The following is a 14370-nucleotide window of genomic DNA, read 5'->3' as shown; positions in this document are numbered from 1 at the left end:
GTCCATGCTGGACAATTTAGTATTTTTATTTTAGGTACTTTACCTAAATGGTTAAGCTTCCTACTTTTACTTAAGAAGATTTTGAATGCGGGACTTTTACTTGTAACAGAGTATTTTTTTACAAAACACATTTATGCAACACATTTAAAATGACAACCTTTCCAACAGAGAAATAAGATTGGTGCCACAAATTTATCAAAGAAGCTCTAATGACATCAGAACCTGACAGCATTATTTAGTATGTACATTTACTAGACATATTTAAATATTATGGTTGACTAATACTGTATATAATGGAACTTTATCTGATTAAATTAAGTATTAGTTAAAACCACAGCAATATTGCATAAAACTAAATTTAACCCACTACATTAAATATTATAGTTAAGACCTCACAATGTTGTATAAAATTAATTAAATAAATTAAATATTAAAGGTAAGCCAATACAATTATAATTATATTTGAGTAAATTTACAGTGCCATTTAAAATACAAATTTACTTGACTAATTTAGATATTAAGGTTAGGACCCTACAATAATATATGTTGTAGAAAATTTACTCAACTAATATTAATATTAAAGATAAGACCCTCCAATATTATGCATACTAAAAAAATAACCTACTATGTGTATGTAGTATTTTACCTAAATAAAAGATCTAAATACTTCCACTATTTATGTCATGTAACACTAATTTAGACTGTCCTATAGTTGTTGCTGTTGTTGTTTTTATCTGAATGTGTATCTTATAGAGACAGATTTAAATATTTTTAGCAGGTGATTGTGTAAACTACACATTCCTCTGTGAGCTTTGATGACTGATGAATTTCCATGGTGTCATTGTGTGCATGCCAGACAGGGAGGATTTAATTTACTGGCTCCATGTGCAGCACTTGCAAAATCTGTGTGAATCATTCCTGGTGCCCGCAATATGCGCCGCACTTGCAAATAAACAGGAGTACACGCCAGCAGCCTGGTTAGTGACAACTCTTTGAATTGAAATTGAAACACGCCCATCCTCTTGTTGACAGATTGACGTGACTAATTCCTGACGCAAGGCGGCGCTGTGACACTGGATGAGGGCGCTCTGCCCGAGTCTAGGTTCAAGGCATTAACGTGAGAGTGGTGTGTGTGTGTGTGTATCCAGTGAAAATTACCCGGACAGACACGGACTGAGACAGTTTTTGACCGTACCAATGTGTGTGGCCTGTGAATATACGACATTAACGCCGGCGGAATCATCTCATGGACACAACAGTATATCAAAAATGAGGGAATAATCGGAGGGAGACGCTCGGCGAGGCTCGTCTGTAGCTACGGTTTTGTTGAACTGCGAGTGGGATCACAGCTGCTGGCTACGAAAATGTCGAGAAAAATAGAGAGCAAGCAAGGTAAGTCCTGCCCGGCTAGACTGGAGCTCACTGCTCCACCTCGGGATACTGGTTAACGGTATTCCTCACCACGGGAAGAGGATGGATCAAATGTGGTGTCCGTGGACCTCTACATGAGGCTAAACGGGGCTCCGGGTAGCGCTGGATGAATGTGTTCAGTGTAAATGGTGGTTTAATTGGGCCTCATGGATTGTTCTTTTCTCCAGTTAAAATAAAGCGTCACAGTTTCAGCTAGCTGGCATTAGCCCGTGTTATTCGCACCAGCAAATGGCTTTTCTGAGCCTCGCGTTGACTAGACAGAGCTGCTTCACTGAGCATTTCAGCTAAATGTTGCTGCTACTCAAACAATTTAGCCAGATGGGTACGGTGGGCCAGCTAGTCTGGAAAATGCCATTTAAACGTGCTATCATTCTCTAGCTCGCACCGTACTACTCCACCGGCATTTAACCATTCACTCTGCCCCACGGTCGTAAATACACCAGGCTTTGATTGTTTCACGGCATTGCTAACGTTTAGCAACAAATCTCAGCTTTTCACCCGAGAAGACTAATTTTTTGAGCGAATAAATACATGAGCGTGTGGTTTTGAAAACCGTTTTTTTCTGCTTCATAGTTGGCCGTTAGCTAACATTTAAGATGGATTTGTGAGATGTAGCTAGCAGCAGCTAAACGTTAGCTTTCCATCGGCTAGCGCTAGCTGCGGTGTTGCCTAGTACACTGGAGTTGTAACGCGTTCACGCCCAAGACGGGTGTGTGTATTTGTGTTGTGTTGATTTCTGCGTTGTGCACGTGGCATTTTTTTTGTGTGTGTTGTTTTCACTCTTGTTGTGTGTTGTTGTGTTGCTCATTTTGTAAAGCCCTGCAGAGTGCACACCGCCAGTATGAGAGGAAACAGGGTGGTCTTGGGTATGCCTTTGGAAGGAAACTTTATACCCGCCAGCTACACTTGCATCCCATTCCACCAGCTGTCTCCCTGCTTCGCTCCACATACTGTCCTGTCCGGTGTTGCCTGCAGTAAATGGACACACAAACACACACTCACACTCAGAGCTCCCAGTAACAGGCGGGGAGGGAGTGTCATCCACCACTAGCTCAGTCATTCTTCATAGGCGTAAAAGTTTCCGATTCCTTTCGTGTCTTGCAGACAGATGACTACATATGGTCACAGCTAAATGAAAACTCAAGAGGCAGTGCAGTTTTTGTAGTCTCAGTTTCACTGATAAGTTAAAAGCAGATAAAGGATCTTAGACCAATCTATCACTTTATCGCTCGCTCGCATCCATTCACTCATGGGGACCTGCTTCCCCAGGCTTCCTAGTGGTGTTTATTGGGTCAGTTGTTGGTCTGTTGTCATGTACCCATCGATCCAAAATATGTCCCCAAGGACACCGCTATGCTGGCTGCCAGTGGAATGGAAATACAGAGGACAAGGCTCATGGCAGTACTTAAAAAACTTTCTCCAGCAGGCACGGCTTGAGTGTAGTGATCCTTTTATCAGGGGGGAGAGAAAGTGTACAAGGACTGACAAAAATGGATGGTGTTAAAATGAACTTGTTTAAGTGGTCTTGTGCTCTGGAGACCCTAAAGAAAGGGAACCAGTTTTGAAAGACAAAGGCAGATACAGTTGTGCCCTGAGGAGAAAACCAATGGAGAATGTGAAATGAAACTCCCACCTGTGAGTAGAGATTTCTGCGCATGGATATAGTCATGGGTTAAGGGTTAAAAAGTGATATGATGCTGCAAAGATGTACCATGCAAATGGTTACCATAGCACACAGTCTAAGTAGGTCAATGCACACATTGGACACTGAACTCCAGCAGGAGACTTATGGCCAGTGTTCCTACCAGATTCAATAGCTGCATCAGCATACTCCCTAATCGCCATGGACACAGTGTCTTGCTGTTGTTGACTTGCCCTGTCTTGAGAGGTAAACACCGACATTATTACCTGTTGAGAGTTGCCTCTGCAACCTGTATTGTGGAGCTTAGTTAGGATGTCACATCCACAGGAATCAAGTGGGTGTTTCTTTTGTCTGTTTCAACACTGAACCCCACTCTGTATACGTACCTGCGTGACTTCATCACTCAGGCAGCCTGAACTGTAATCCATAAACACATGCAGTGTCTGGTGGTGTTGCCCAAAAACTAACAGCAGCAGTCGGACAAACTTGCATCGCAGTGCTTTCCTCCGAGAAAACAAACTGGGTGGAGAGGACTGAAAATTTGGGAGTGTGTTTTTTATTTGTCAAGTCACACATGGACACCCTTTTAAGTGGAGCTCCCTTTTATACATGTACATAATGTGAAGTGAATAGCTAGCTTGCTATGTCTGTGTCAGCAAATAATAGCAGCTCTTGGGCATCTCTTTTCCTGTTTGTCAAACCTTTTTTCAGAAATTTCATTTTACTCAGCGGAGCAAAATAAGCTAATGATGAGTAATAGAAAATGGCTTGGGTATGCTCATGTTTTATATAAATGCTTTTCCGCTTATTTCTCATATGCCATATTTGTAATAGAAACTTATTTAGGCAACTTTACAGTGCTGCAATGTGGCTTTCCAACTTTGCTCAGAGGCACCGTTTAATGCATGTTTACTGTAATTAGTAAAATTGCTCATCAAATATGCTGTACTTCTTTTTCGTTTATTGGTTGTAATGCTTTAATGATCTATTTAGATGCCTTAGAGTGATTCTACTGTTGCAGTTATGCATTTAATGTAAGCTTAAACAGGATTTTTATTGTTGATATTTTTGGGAAAAGTGATAGTTTAAAGCAAATTCATTTTCCAGAATAAGCTCGTGATAAACCTGAATCTACTTTTCAGGACAACATTCCTGTATAAAGACAGGCATGTACTATCTTGGGTAATGTGGTTTTTTGCTGAGACATGTGCCATCCTGAGTATAAAGTCTTCTTTCAGAATACTAAAATTGTGAAGATCTGGTGCCCTTTTACAAGCAGTGTTGAAAAAAATACTGTGTTGTAATGCTAATAATGACATATTTCTAAAACCATGTGTTTGTGCTTATGAATTAGAGGTTCATTCGCAGTGCAACTCTGGTTCTTTGTATTCCGATTCAATTCAGAATGGATTCTTTCTTCAAAAAAACTCTTGATTCAATAAAAAGAAAAAGAAGAACTATATTTTGGCTCTCACTCCGGTGCACTGTGTACCAAACCTGACCTTTGCCCACTGAGCTGCACATCAAACATAACTGACTATTAAGCTAACTGGTTTTGCTAAGGGTCACTGTCTTACTAGCATTACAGACAAACTCAGAGAGAGCTATGTGCAGCTTTTATTTACCTGTTAAAGTTATTTGTGTGAGTTCAGTTGACTGCCTGAAATTGTTGTCAACTTCATGTCTCCAGTAGCGGAGAATGGCCTCTTCACTGTAAATTTTAAACATTGTACAGGCTTTAGGAAGATATTTTTGTCACTTGACCAGCATTTGTTGGCGTTTTCGTCCCTGCTGCAATGTGTGTAGGTCAGCTGGGCTTGTTTGTTAGTCCTGAAGTGCAGTGTTTCAGTCTGCTAGCATTAGTCTTACACAAAAGATCTTACGAAAAGAAACACGCCTTAATTAAGACTTTGTGAGTGCATCATTTAAATTTCTAGTTTTTTTTTTTTTGTTTTTTTTTGCAGTTGCAAAACTTGTATGTCCTTATTTTCACCATGGAGACCGCTGGGCTTGTGACACACCAAGTTTTGGCATGTCAGTGTTTGTAACAAAGTCGTGGGAGTAGCAGTGTTTTATAATTAGCTTGTGGACTCGTCTCTTACTGGACACTCAATGGTAGTAGCCAGCCACAGCGGAACTGATCCATCAGTTCCTTATTTTAGACTCCCTGCCCCCCTGAATAATTTGGGAGTGTGTTTCTGTGTGTTTGACTTTCAAAGGGTTTAGCTGTAATGCAAAGAGTTTACTCTGAAGCATTCCTAGAGTTAACACTGCAGTGTAAGTCATTTTGATGGCTTTGTGTTTGCTAAGTGGTTACTGCATTGCTTCAGACTGAAATATCTTCTTGTCTGATGTACAGAAATAGCAAGCCCTGCATGCCTTAGTCACCAAATCTCTGAGCAAGAGCTAAAGTAGTCCTGATTACAAAAGGGTTCCCCGGACAATTAGGTCTACCCACATTACTGATGAGTGATCCTACTGTTGCACAGGGCAAGCTATGGGTCTTGGTTTGACATGCTGCAATTTTGAGGTTTGATGGCAGCAAGCATTTCACCCTCCCTCTACCACAGAATGAGAGGCTTGCTGTTCCCATATAGGTTTAGCTGTGTTGTAATTAGATTTTTTTTGTGTGTGCGCTGAGTATGGGAAAGCAAAAAGAGGGAGGAATAGAGCTTAGGGAGAGAAAGAAATAGGGTGGAGAAAGGTGGAGCACTGAGAGGAATTGAATCTTTGCACAGAGAGAGAATCAGGTGGAGCGATGGATGGATTATACGTTGGGCGATGACTGGACCGAGGCAATCGATGAAAAGTGAAAGTCTGTGCCTGTGAAGGCAACCGGGTCTTTATAATATGAATATTTTCAAGGCCGTTCCACCATTCGGTATCTTCCACAACGTCATCCAAGGAGCTAAAGAGTGCAGTTAAGATTGTTTTTGGAGATTTTATGTAATTCAGTACAACTTCTATTTGCAGGTCATATTCATCTCTCTACTTCCATCTGTGCTCCTGAGGCTTTTTTCTCAGAGGGATTCTAAGATGATGCTTCACTTGAGTTCACTGCTGTGTGTTGACCTACATGCCAGAGAGCAGGTCATTCATTCCCACAGGTGGCCTGCTCATTTCCTTATGACCGTTGAGTACATTCCCACTCCAGATATCTGTGGGTTGGCTCCTCTCCAGGACCACTGATGACATCTTCGACTGCTTCACACAGATACACTGTCCAGGATTATGTGATTCTTGCGGTTTTGCATTAATTTAATAAACAACTGATTTGGAAAAGGCACAATGCTTTTCAGCTGCTCTTGACTTCTGCCAGCGCTATTTGTGGATCTTTCCTCTAAAGTGCTGTCTAACGTGGCTGAGTCAAGTGAGCGGTCATGAGGACCGGTTAGTTTATGACTAACTCTCAGCAGTGCGATTCAGTGATCGCTGTAAAAATGCCAGCCTGACCAACAACTCTCAGTATACAAAAAGTGTGACCATCAGTATCACCTGGACTAGTGGCTGTGTGGACTCAGGCCTCTTGGATGGGCAATATAAGCTGGAGGAGCCAGGCCTCCTCAGAGGACACAGACTCCTCTCTGCAAGGGGATCTAGATGAGGACACAGGTAAAGACACCTAAATATATACACAGTACTTCTGCTGCTGCTTTCATATTAATGCTGACATCAGTCCATTGCTGTTGCGTAAACAGGGTCTGGGTACTTGCGAAACAGGCATGTAGAAGTGGTTGTATAATTTGAATTTCATTTGGGTATTTGAAATGATCATAACATTGAAGAAAAATGTATATATATTTGACAATTTGCATTCGCTCAAATAAACAAGCATGAATTGAAATTTAAATGAACAGGCCAGAACACAGGCTCTCAGCCACAAAATTATTCTCAAACACATTCCTCTGTTTCACTTGCTGGAGTCACTGGGTACAGAAGTTTCATCACATGCATTTATTCAACAGTTTTTTGATAAATAAATGCATGCTTGCATTGTTTTTTGGGGATGTGTATGTCTTTGCTAAAGGCTGCTGTTGCCAGTTTTGGAGCTTTCATGTAAAATAGACTCACTGGCAGAATAAAATGCAGGGGACATTCTTCGCTGTGCTTTTTGTGTCGTGTGGCTTTATGGAAGGTGCTCATTTGCTCTGCTGAAGCCTTGGGTGGACCCAGCCCGAGGAAGCTGCCTCTTTGCCTTGTTGCCTCCAAAACTTGCAGACAGAAGCCATAGCTACTTTAATCCTGTCTCATCAGGTGAGGATCTGCCAGTGTGCTTACCTGCTGTGGTCCTAATCACATTGCACAATACAGAAATGGTTTTGGTCACACTGTGGGGGCTACAATCTTAACATCTTGAGCCCAGGCCACCTGCCTTGCTTCACCACTCTGAGTATGCTTGTTGACCCACATGTTGGGGTTAATACTGCTTGATTCATTAATGTTTGTTGTGAGCTTGTGCTTCTTCTGTTAAGCTGTGTGAATAGATCCACCCTGGTGAGCTGCTAGCACATAGCGGCTACATAATTAAGGTAGTTGAGTCCATCATTGTGTAATTGCACAGTGCCGAGTGCCATAAGACTTTGTTTTGAAAACACACAGTCTATGGTGTGTTCGGCCTAATAAATCTGTGCATTTCAGCCCAGCAGGCAGTAAGTCGGTGTTTGTATGAGTGTGTGGGTCTTATCTGTCTACCTTGACCTGCCTAGTCTCTGTAGCCAAGATGACCCCCTGTAGGGATGGGTAAAGTGAGTTTCAAACAGATGTGCTCAATGGTGATACAGATGAGTAGGTCTCAGATCAGCCACATATAAGCTGCAGCAACGTTATTGATACTTTAGAGTAATTAGTCTATTAATACAGTTGGTTTGACTGCAGAGTCTTTACCAGTTCCTCTCAAAATACATTAAACATACATAAAATATTGTCTGAGATTCTGTTTTTAAGTCTCAAGTAAGCCAATAATGCCAATATCTACAATAATGCCGATTCACTTAAAGCTACATCTTATCTAGGATGCAGTTGTGTGAACTAACTACGCTTCTTTCATGTTATATTCATCTTCATGCATGCTGACTAAAATTCCAATTTGCTACTTTATATCCCTTTATGACCTGTCCTGATTAATTGTGGTCATTCTGATACTAAAACTTTTATATTTCTGCAGGCTAAATGTCTATATAAAAAGCACCTGGTGGTATAGTTAAAGTAGTTTATGACTAGATGGTAGAAGTGAAAGCAGTAGGACTGAGAACCACTACTGAAACTCCAAACATGCCCTACGATGTATTCTTTCAGTTCTTGCTTTTCAGCGAGTTTTGATTGCAGTCATATTTAAAAGGTCAATTAGAAAATAATTTGTCCAAAAGTAAACATTGTTATTGTTACAAACTAACTTTTAAAACTGTGAAAATTAGTTTTTTTTTTTTTTTTTAAATACTTGCTGAGTGTAATGGATGCAGTACAGAGACAGTATTGATCAGGGTGAAGGATAGAGAAAAGAAGTACTTCTCTGCAGATTTCTAAACAGCCACAGTAACGTGAGCAGCAGAAACAGACTGTGGCATTGGTGCTACTGAAAGCAACAATGCCAATGGCAGAAATTGTGGCGATCCAGTAAAAAGTACTTCATGTCAAGTTTGTGCGTGTGTGGGCTTGTGTTGAGTGTGTCAAATCATTGAGACCCCAGCGTGGCATGGTTAGGTCACGGAGCTGGCATACAATGAAGGGGATGTCCCACAGTTGCCACCAGTTTCCACCGCCAGTCTAAATCAGGAATGGAGAGAGAGAAGTTGACATTGCTTGCAAACAAGTCACCCTTGTTGTCAAGGCAGATGTGGGAGTGTGTGTGTGCTCGCTTGGGTACATAAATGATGGGGAATTCTTGGTTTGGTATCTTTTTATCATACCTAAATGGTAAATGACACACTTGCATGCAGACGCACAATGTTTACTTCGTCAGTGAGTGGCTGAGCCTCCAGCCCTGTGGGCAGAGTGCAGGCTTTCTGTTTGATTGTAACAGCATTCAGTGACCCACTTCCTCTTGGATGTTACTCCTCTTACAACCTGAATGAGTGGATATGCTTTTAAAATGGCAATAAAACATGCAACACTGTGGCTTTATGAGGTCCTAAGGATATTGTAAAATACTTTGCTTGAGTGAAATAAATTAGCTCTGTAATCAGTGAACTTTGGTCAGAGGGGACTTCATTTAATACAAAATTTTGGCCTTTTTTCATGTAGCATATATGCCTGATGAAATGAATGAAATAAAGATTTCAGTTTAAGAGTATCAAATGTAGCTAAAGTCTGGTTGAATGAGCACATGCTCTGGCTTTTTACTCTGAAGATTGACATAGTTTTGAACAAAAACACAAACCTTTCATTGTTCATTCCTTTAGCTCAGACAGATTCCTGTGTACGTCAGGTGTTTCAGGACTTCACCAGCTGTAACTTATGATGTTCACATACTTTTGAAAGCAGAGTAATAGGTTGTGAAATATTGCGCTAACATTATCATCCAATTTGTTTATTTTTTTTTATAGAGATACTGATTCTTTGTTTTCTGGGGATGTCTAGTCAGGTAAACTAATGATTCATTTCTAGCCATGCAGACTGCAGCTCACTCTTCCTACAGATGTTGTAATAGGCATGTGGATGTTAAGCTGCAAGGAAAAACAACTCCTGCTGCCAGCACTGCTAATGTTTGTCACACTCAGCAAACCAATATTGTTTACTAGCAGAGACTGTGATACCACTTGGTTTTAAAAGACAGAGCAACTCTTTACAACAATAACTGGGCAAGATACGCTTCCAGTTAGCAAGGTTAAAGGTAAACGCTGCTGAAAGTTATTGGCATATATGGAGCCTGAATACCTGGTTTCACTGTGAAACATGAAAACATCCAGCCCAGCGTGCATCTGGTGTTGCATTACTTTTAGACTAATTAGCAAGTCTAAATTTATACCTCTGTTTAACTGACAGAGAAATGAGTCATTAGAAATGTCATATAATGCAATCTGACCAATTTTCTACATCAAAACAGCTAGTAAGACAACTTGAATACAATGAATGGATTGGATGACCAGATGAGACAACCAAATTATTTTCAGGATCGTTTTGACATGTTTTAACATAAACCTTATTCAGCCATGATTAAAGGAAGATTTTTGCAGGGTTTATGTCCTTTGTTCGACATGTCTGCTGTAGTCTGTCTGCATTCAGAGGAAGACCAGGGGACAAAACATCAGTTGATCAATAAATCTCTGGAAGATGATATGCAGTTATGTTGATAAAACATTCGCTTCATTCATTTGATCATGTAATTTGTGCAGCCATTTTAAAAACAGCATCAAATTCAACATTGTTATTGCATCAAACATAACTCTCTCTTACTGAAGTATTTTAATGGAGTTCAATCTAGTTTTTATTATGCTTTTTTAAGTCTCTATACTGTGTGATCCTCAACAATAAAGCTGATGCAGTCTTTGTCCTGCTTTTATTTAAACCCTCAAATCAAGTTCCTCCCAACTTCTTGTCCTGCCTCGAAACGCTCTTTCATGTGGAGAGATGTCCCACCACAAAATTGGTATCTAACAGCTGTTTTATGTGATCTTTCTTTACAAAAACAAAGGACACAACAACATATTCAGCTCTGATGGATCACTGTTTTGCACAACTACTGTAAATATTGAGATCTTAAAGCTAGGGAAGGCAGTATTTCTTTAGTGGTATTGGGCTAAAAAAAAAAAAAAAAAATCTACAATAGGTTTTTTAACATTTTGTGATTCTAGTGATCTGAGAGGAAACTAGACATCTGCAGCTCCTCTTGTCTCTGTTTTTAAGCTTCAAAAATGTCAGGGGACTCTGGCCAGTCACAGGGGATTTCAGACCTGATTGGGTGAGACAGTATAAAGAGCAACAAAGTCCACATTTACAGTAGGATGTGGTGGACAAATGGACAAAGGTGGACAAAGGTTTAATGGAGACTTTGACTCAGGAGGGCGGTGTCCGGGTCTTATAGGAAGCCCAAAATATATGTTGACTTTTGGTTTTACTGTTTTTGCAGGTTTGTATTGTGTACATAATATGCCCATACTCATCTGATAGGAGGACTTAAGGATGGAAAAGGGAGAGCTGTAGGAGGGCTGACTTTATCTTTTGCCTTTTTATAGATTTCTGCCTAAAGACGCGCCTTTGCTGAAAGAAAGTTACAACAAGAAGTGTAAAACCCAAAACACAGAAATGAAATGCATTTGGGGTATTTACAGAAGAACAAATTGAGAAGCAAACATCAAAAAGGGTCATTGTTTTGCTGTTTGTATGCTGTTTTTTTTTTGTCTGTGCACAATAATTACCAATTATAAAAAAAGATATACTTCTGAAGTTCTAGTCAAGTGGATGTTATTTTCGTGCGTGATTACTTATTCATGTCTGCCACAGTTCAAACAACCGCTGCCTAATTAGAAGTGGCTGTGTGGGGGCGAGTCTTTTCTTTGTGATGGACACATCTGCCAACAAAGCCTGTTTTTAAAAAGTTGTGAAAATGTCCAAATACAAGTAGTCTGGTTTCCCACAGTGTATTTTAACTGCAAGATGGGATGCATTATGTGGCATCTGTCCGTCAGTCTTGTCCAAGAGTAGCGTTTGTGCACAGAGTGTCAAGAGGACGACAAGTAGCCCGCTGTAGAGACAAGATCAGCTTTGTACAGCACTCTAACACGGGGCGAGTGGTACCACTCCTCGCTGCTTGAGGCCATTTACTGTTGCCTATGCTTCTCTGCGTCTCTGTATCTGTCTCTGTCTTGTACTCAGCAGTGAAGTGATTGGTTCTCTTGTGGCTGTTTGTCTGTGTGTAGGATCAGTCTCCTATCTCAAGTGCTTTATAGTGCCTGTTTGCCTCATGCTCTCTTGCCAAACAGCTGCCGTTCACTGAGAACTCTGAATTCATCTCAGCAGATCACAGGGTTTTTTTAGCTGTCGCAGTGTCTCTGTTGGTGCTGCTTGATGTTAGAGATACTGACAAGCTGGGTATTTATAGCACTTTGTGATTCTTTAGTCTATTGTTTTCACCCAAGGTGAACCTGCTGCTTGCCAGCCGGTGTGCTCTTTCTCTGCTGAAAGATTGGGTTCAGAAAGTGAGCTTTAAATGGAATGCTAAAAAATGCAGGAAACCAATGTAGCCAGAAGGTCACTTGAAGGATCAGACTGCAGTGAGCGTGTTTGTGTTGGGTGGTTGTGTGGTGCAGTGATCTTCTTTGTCTTGTTAGAGCTTCTCTCTTGTGTGTGTGGATCTGTGCTGTGCTATTAGGTTCAGCCTGGTTAAGTGTGGTAAGTTGTTATACAGTGGATCATTTCTGGACTGTTTAGAGGGAGTGGCTCTCAAAAAGGGAGACAAGGGACAGGAAATTGTACCAGTGGCCTCGGCGTCAGTGGGGAAGGAACAGGAGGGGTACCCAGGATGGTGTGTACGTGTGTGTTGTGTGATTTCCCGCTTTCCACACTTTACATCATATGTGTTTGCCCAGCACTTCAGTGAAATGAAGCTTTGTAAATGTGTGCCACTCACTGAAGCCTCATTCATTCCTCTGGTCACATCAGTGGAATTGTGAGCTCTCACTGCTTTAGATATGACTGCACAAAGTGACATAAAATCTGTATAACGATCAGGGATGCAACTAATGATTATTTTCCTTACTCTCTCAGTTAATTTTTTCTTCCAAGTGGCTGGGAATGGTAAAAAATATTCACACCATGGAATTATTGATTCTTGGCTGATGTCACCATATTAAACTCTTAGGTCAATGGTCATTCTAAAACTTTTTACATAACACAAAAAAACATCAAATCATTAGTTCAGAGAAGCTGGAGCTAACAAATGTTTGGCATTTTTATTTGGAAAAAATGACTCAAGCTATTAATTTATTCTTGAAATAGATTTTAAAAGAAAGTGTTCAAAACTGTGAAAGGTTTTTTTTGGACTGGGTTATAGAGCTGAAAAATTTATCACAAGAAAAAAAAATATTTCGGTCAATTTAAATAATTATTGATAATTTAAATTACTTTTTATATTTATTTATACCAGAGGGGAAAAAAAAGATTTAATTTGAATTTAACCACGTTAGCCTTTTTAATGAGGTACACATAATACCCTCATAAAAAACTCATTTAAACACATAGATGAAAACAAATATTGATAATTGAATCACCTCACCTTGACATACATAGTTTGATAATGCAAATAAATGCTGCGTTTTCATTATGTGCCTTCATAGTGGTCTGCATCTAATGTATTTCATTGAAATGATTAAACATTCTATTTGACAATTTTCTTATTACTGTTGAAGTTTCTATCGCCGGTATAAATTGTTAATGTTTTATTGCCCTCGCTTAAGTTATTTGTCTATGATGATATGGGTTATGTGTCTCTCAATAGCATTTTACTAAAACAAATGTTAACTTTTACCTACCACAACTCATCGTTGAGATATGGGATGTTCTGATCTGCACTCAGTGTCAAGGATACTATTTCTTTACATAGATTTAATTTAGAGTCTGAAAACAGTACATCATTCGATGTTGGACATGTAGGAGATGTGAGAATTATTTGATAATATCAGACGACTCCTCAGTTTTCAGTTACAGTGATACAGAGGGCCTGTCAGCCACAAATGATTTATCTTCCTGGAGGCTGCAATATTTTTTTAGCTTATAACTATTGTGATACAAGTTCACATTCAAATCTTTATTACTTCACTTTGTTGTTTATTCAACCCCTTTGTCGCTGTGTCACTGTGTGGCTTTCTTGGTCTTTTTTTTTTATTTTGCAATTGGGGCACCAAAAGCTTCCAGCTCATGTGAAACAGACTATGCTCTATTTTTCAGTGATGCTGTTGAAAACCATCCCCTGAGGCATCCCCTCTGTAACCTTTTGCTTGTGGTTGAACAGTTTAGAGAGACTCTTTGTATGCTCATGCTCATTTGTTTCTCTGTATGGTTGTGGCTCGTTGTGTGAACGCTTTTGCACTATGTGTATGTGTGCATCTGTTGTACATAGGACAATTGAATGAACTAGACCTCAAGGCTCGCGCCATAGCTTTCAATATGACCCCAATGAACTACTGTGTCAAATGCCCCCCATTAACTAGTTCCATTAGTTTGCCCAGTGCCCACCATGACATGCTGACCCATATTGAAACCGTCCAACTACTATTGCCAGACAGAGTCAGGATTATTTGAATACTCATAAGAACTCTGAGATCAGTCACGGCACACAGCCAGCGCAGTGAGGAATAATCCAG

The 14370-nt window shown here is 40.1% G+C and overlaps 1 protein-coding gene across 9 annotated transcripts in view; it reads left to right on the top strand.

Moving 5' to 3' along the window:
* The first annotated feature begins 1086 nt into the window (after positions 1-1086).
* Positions 1087-14370, top strand: part of rapgef1b (Rap guanine nucleotide exchange factor (GEF) 1b) — a 47121-nt gene continuing 33837 nt past the window's right edge. For 3 of the 9 annotated variants that reach the window (XM_055019315.1, XM_055019319.1, XM_055019317.1), the window contains exon 1: positions 5848-6685. In XM_055019315.1, coding sequence (XP_054875290.1) covers positions 6604-6685 — 82 coding nt within the window. In that variant the 5' untranslated portion in view covers positions 5848-6603. Of the gene's footprint in view, positions 1393-5846; positions 6686-14370 lie in introns of those variants that run through there. The other 6 variants (XM_055019322.1, XM_055019321.1, XM_055019320.1 and 3 more) reach the window with 4 other exon arrangements.

Source organism: Amphiprion ocellaris, chromosome 17 (assembly GCF_022539595.1).
Source record: "Amphiprion ocellaris isolate individual 3 ecotype Okinawa chromosome 17, ASM2253959v1, whole genome shotgun sequence".
NCBI classification, from domain to species: domain Eukaryota; kingdom Metazoa; phylum Chordata; class Actinopteri; family Pomacentridae; genus Amphiprion; species Amphiprion ocellaris.
This window is presented reverse-complemented; position numbering and strand designations above follow the sequence as displayed.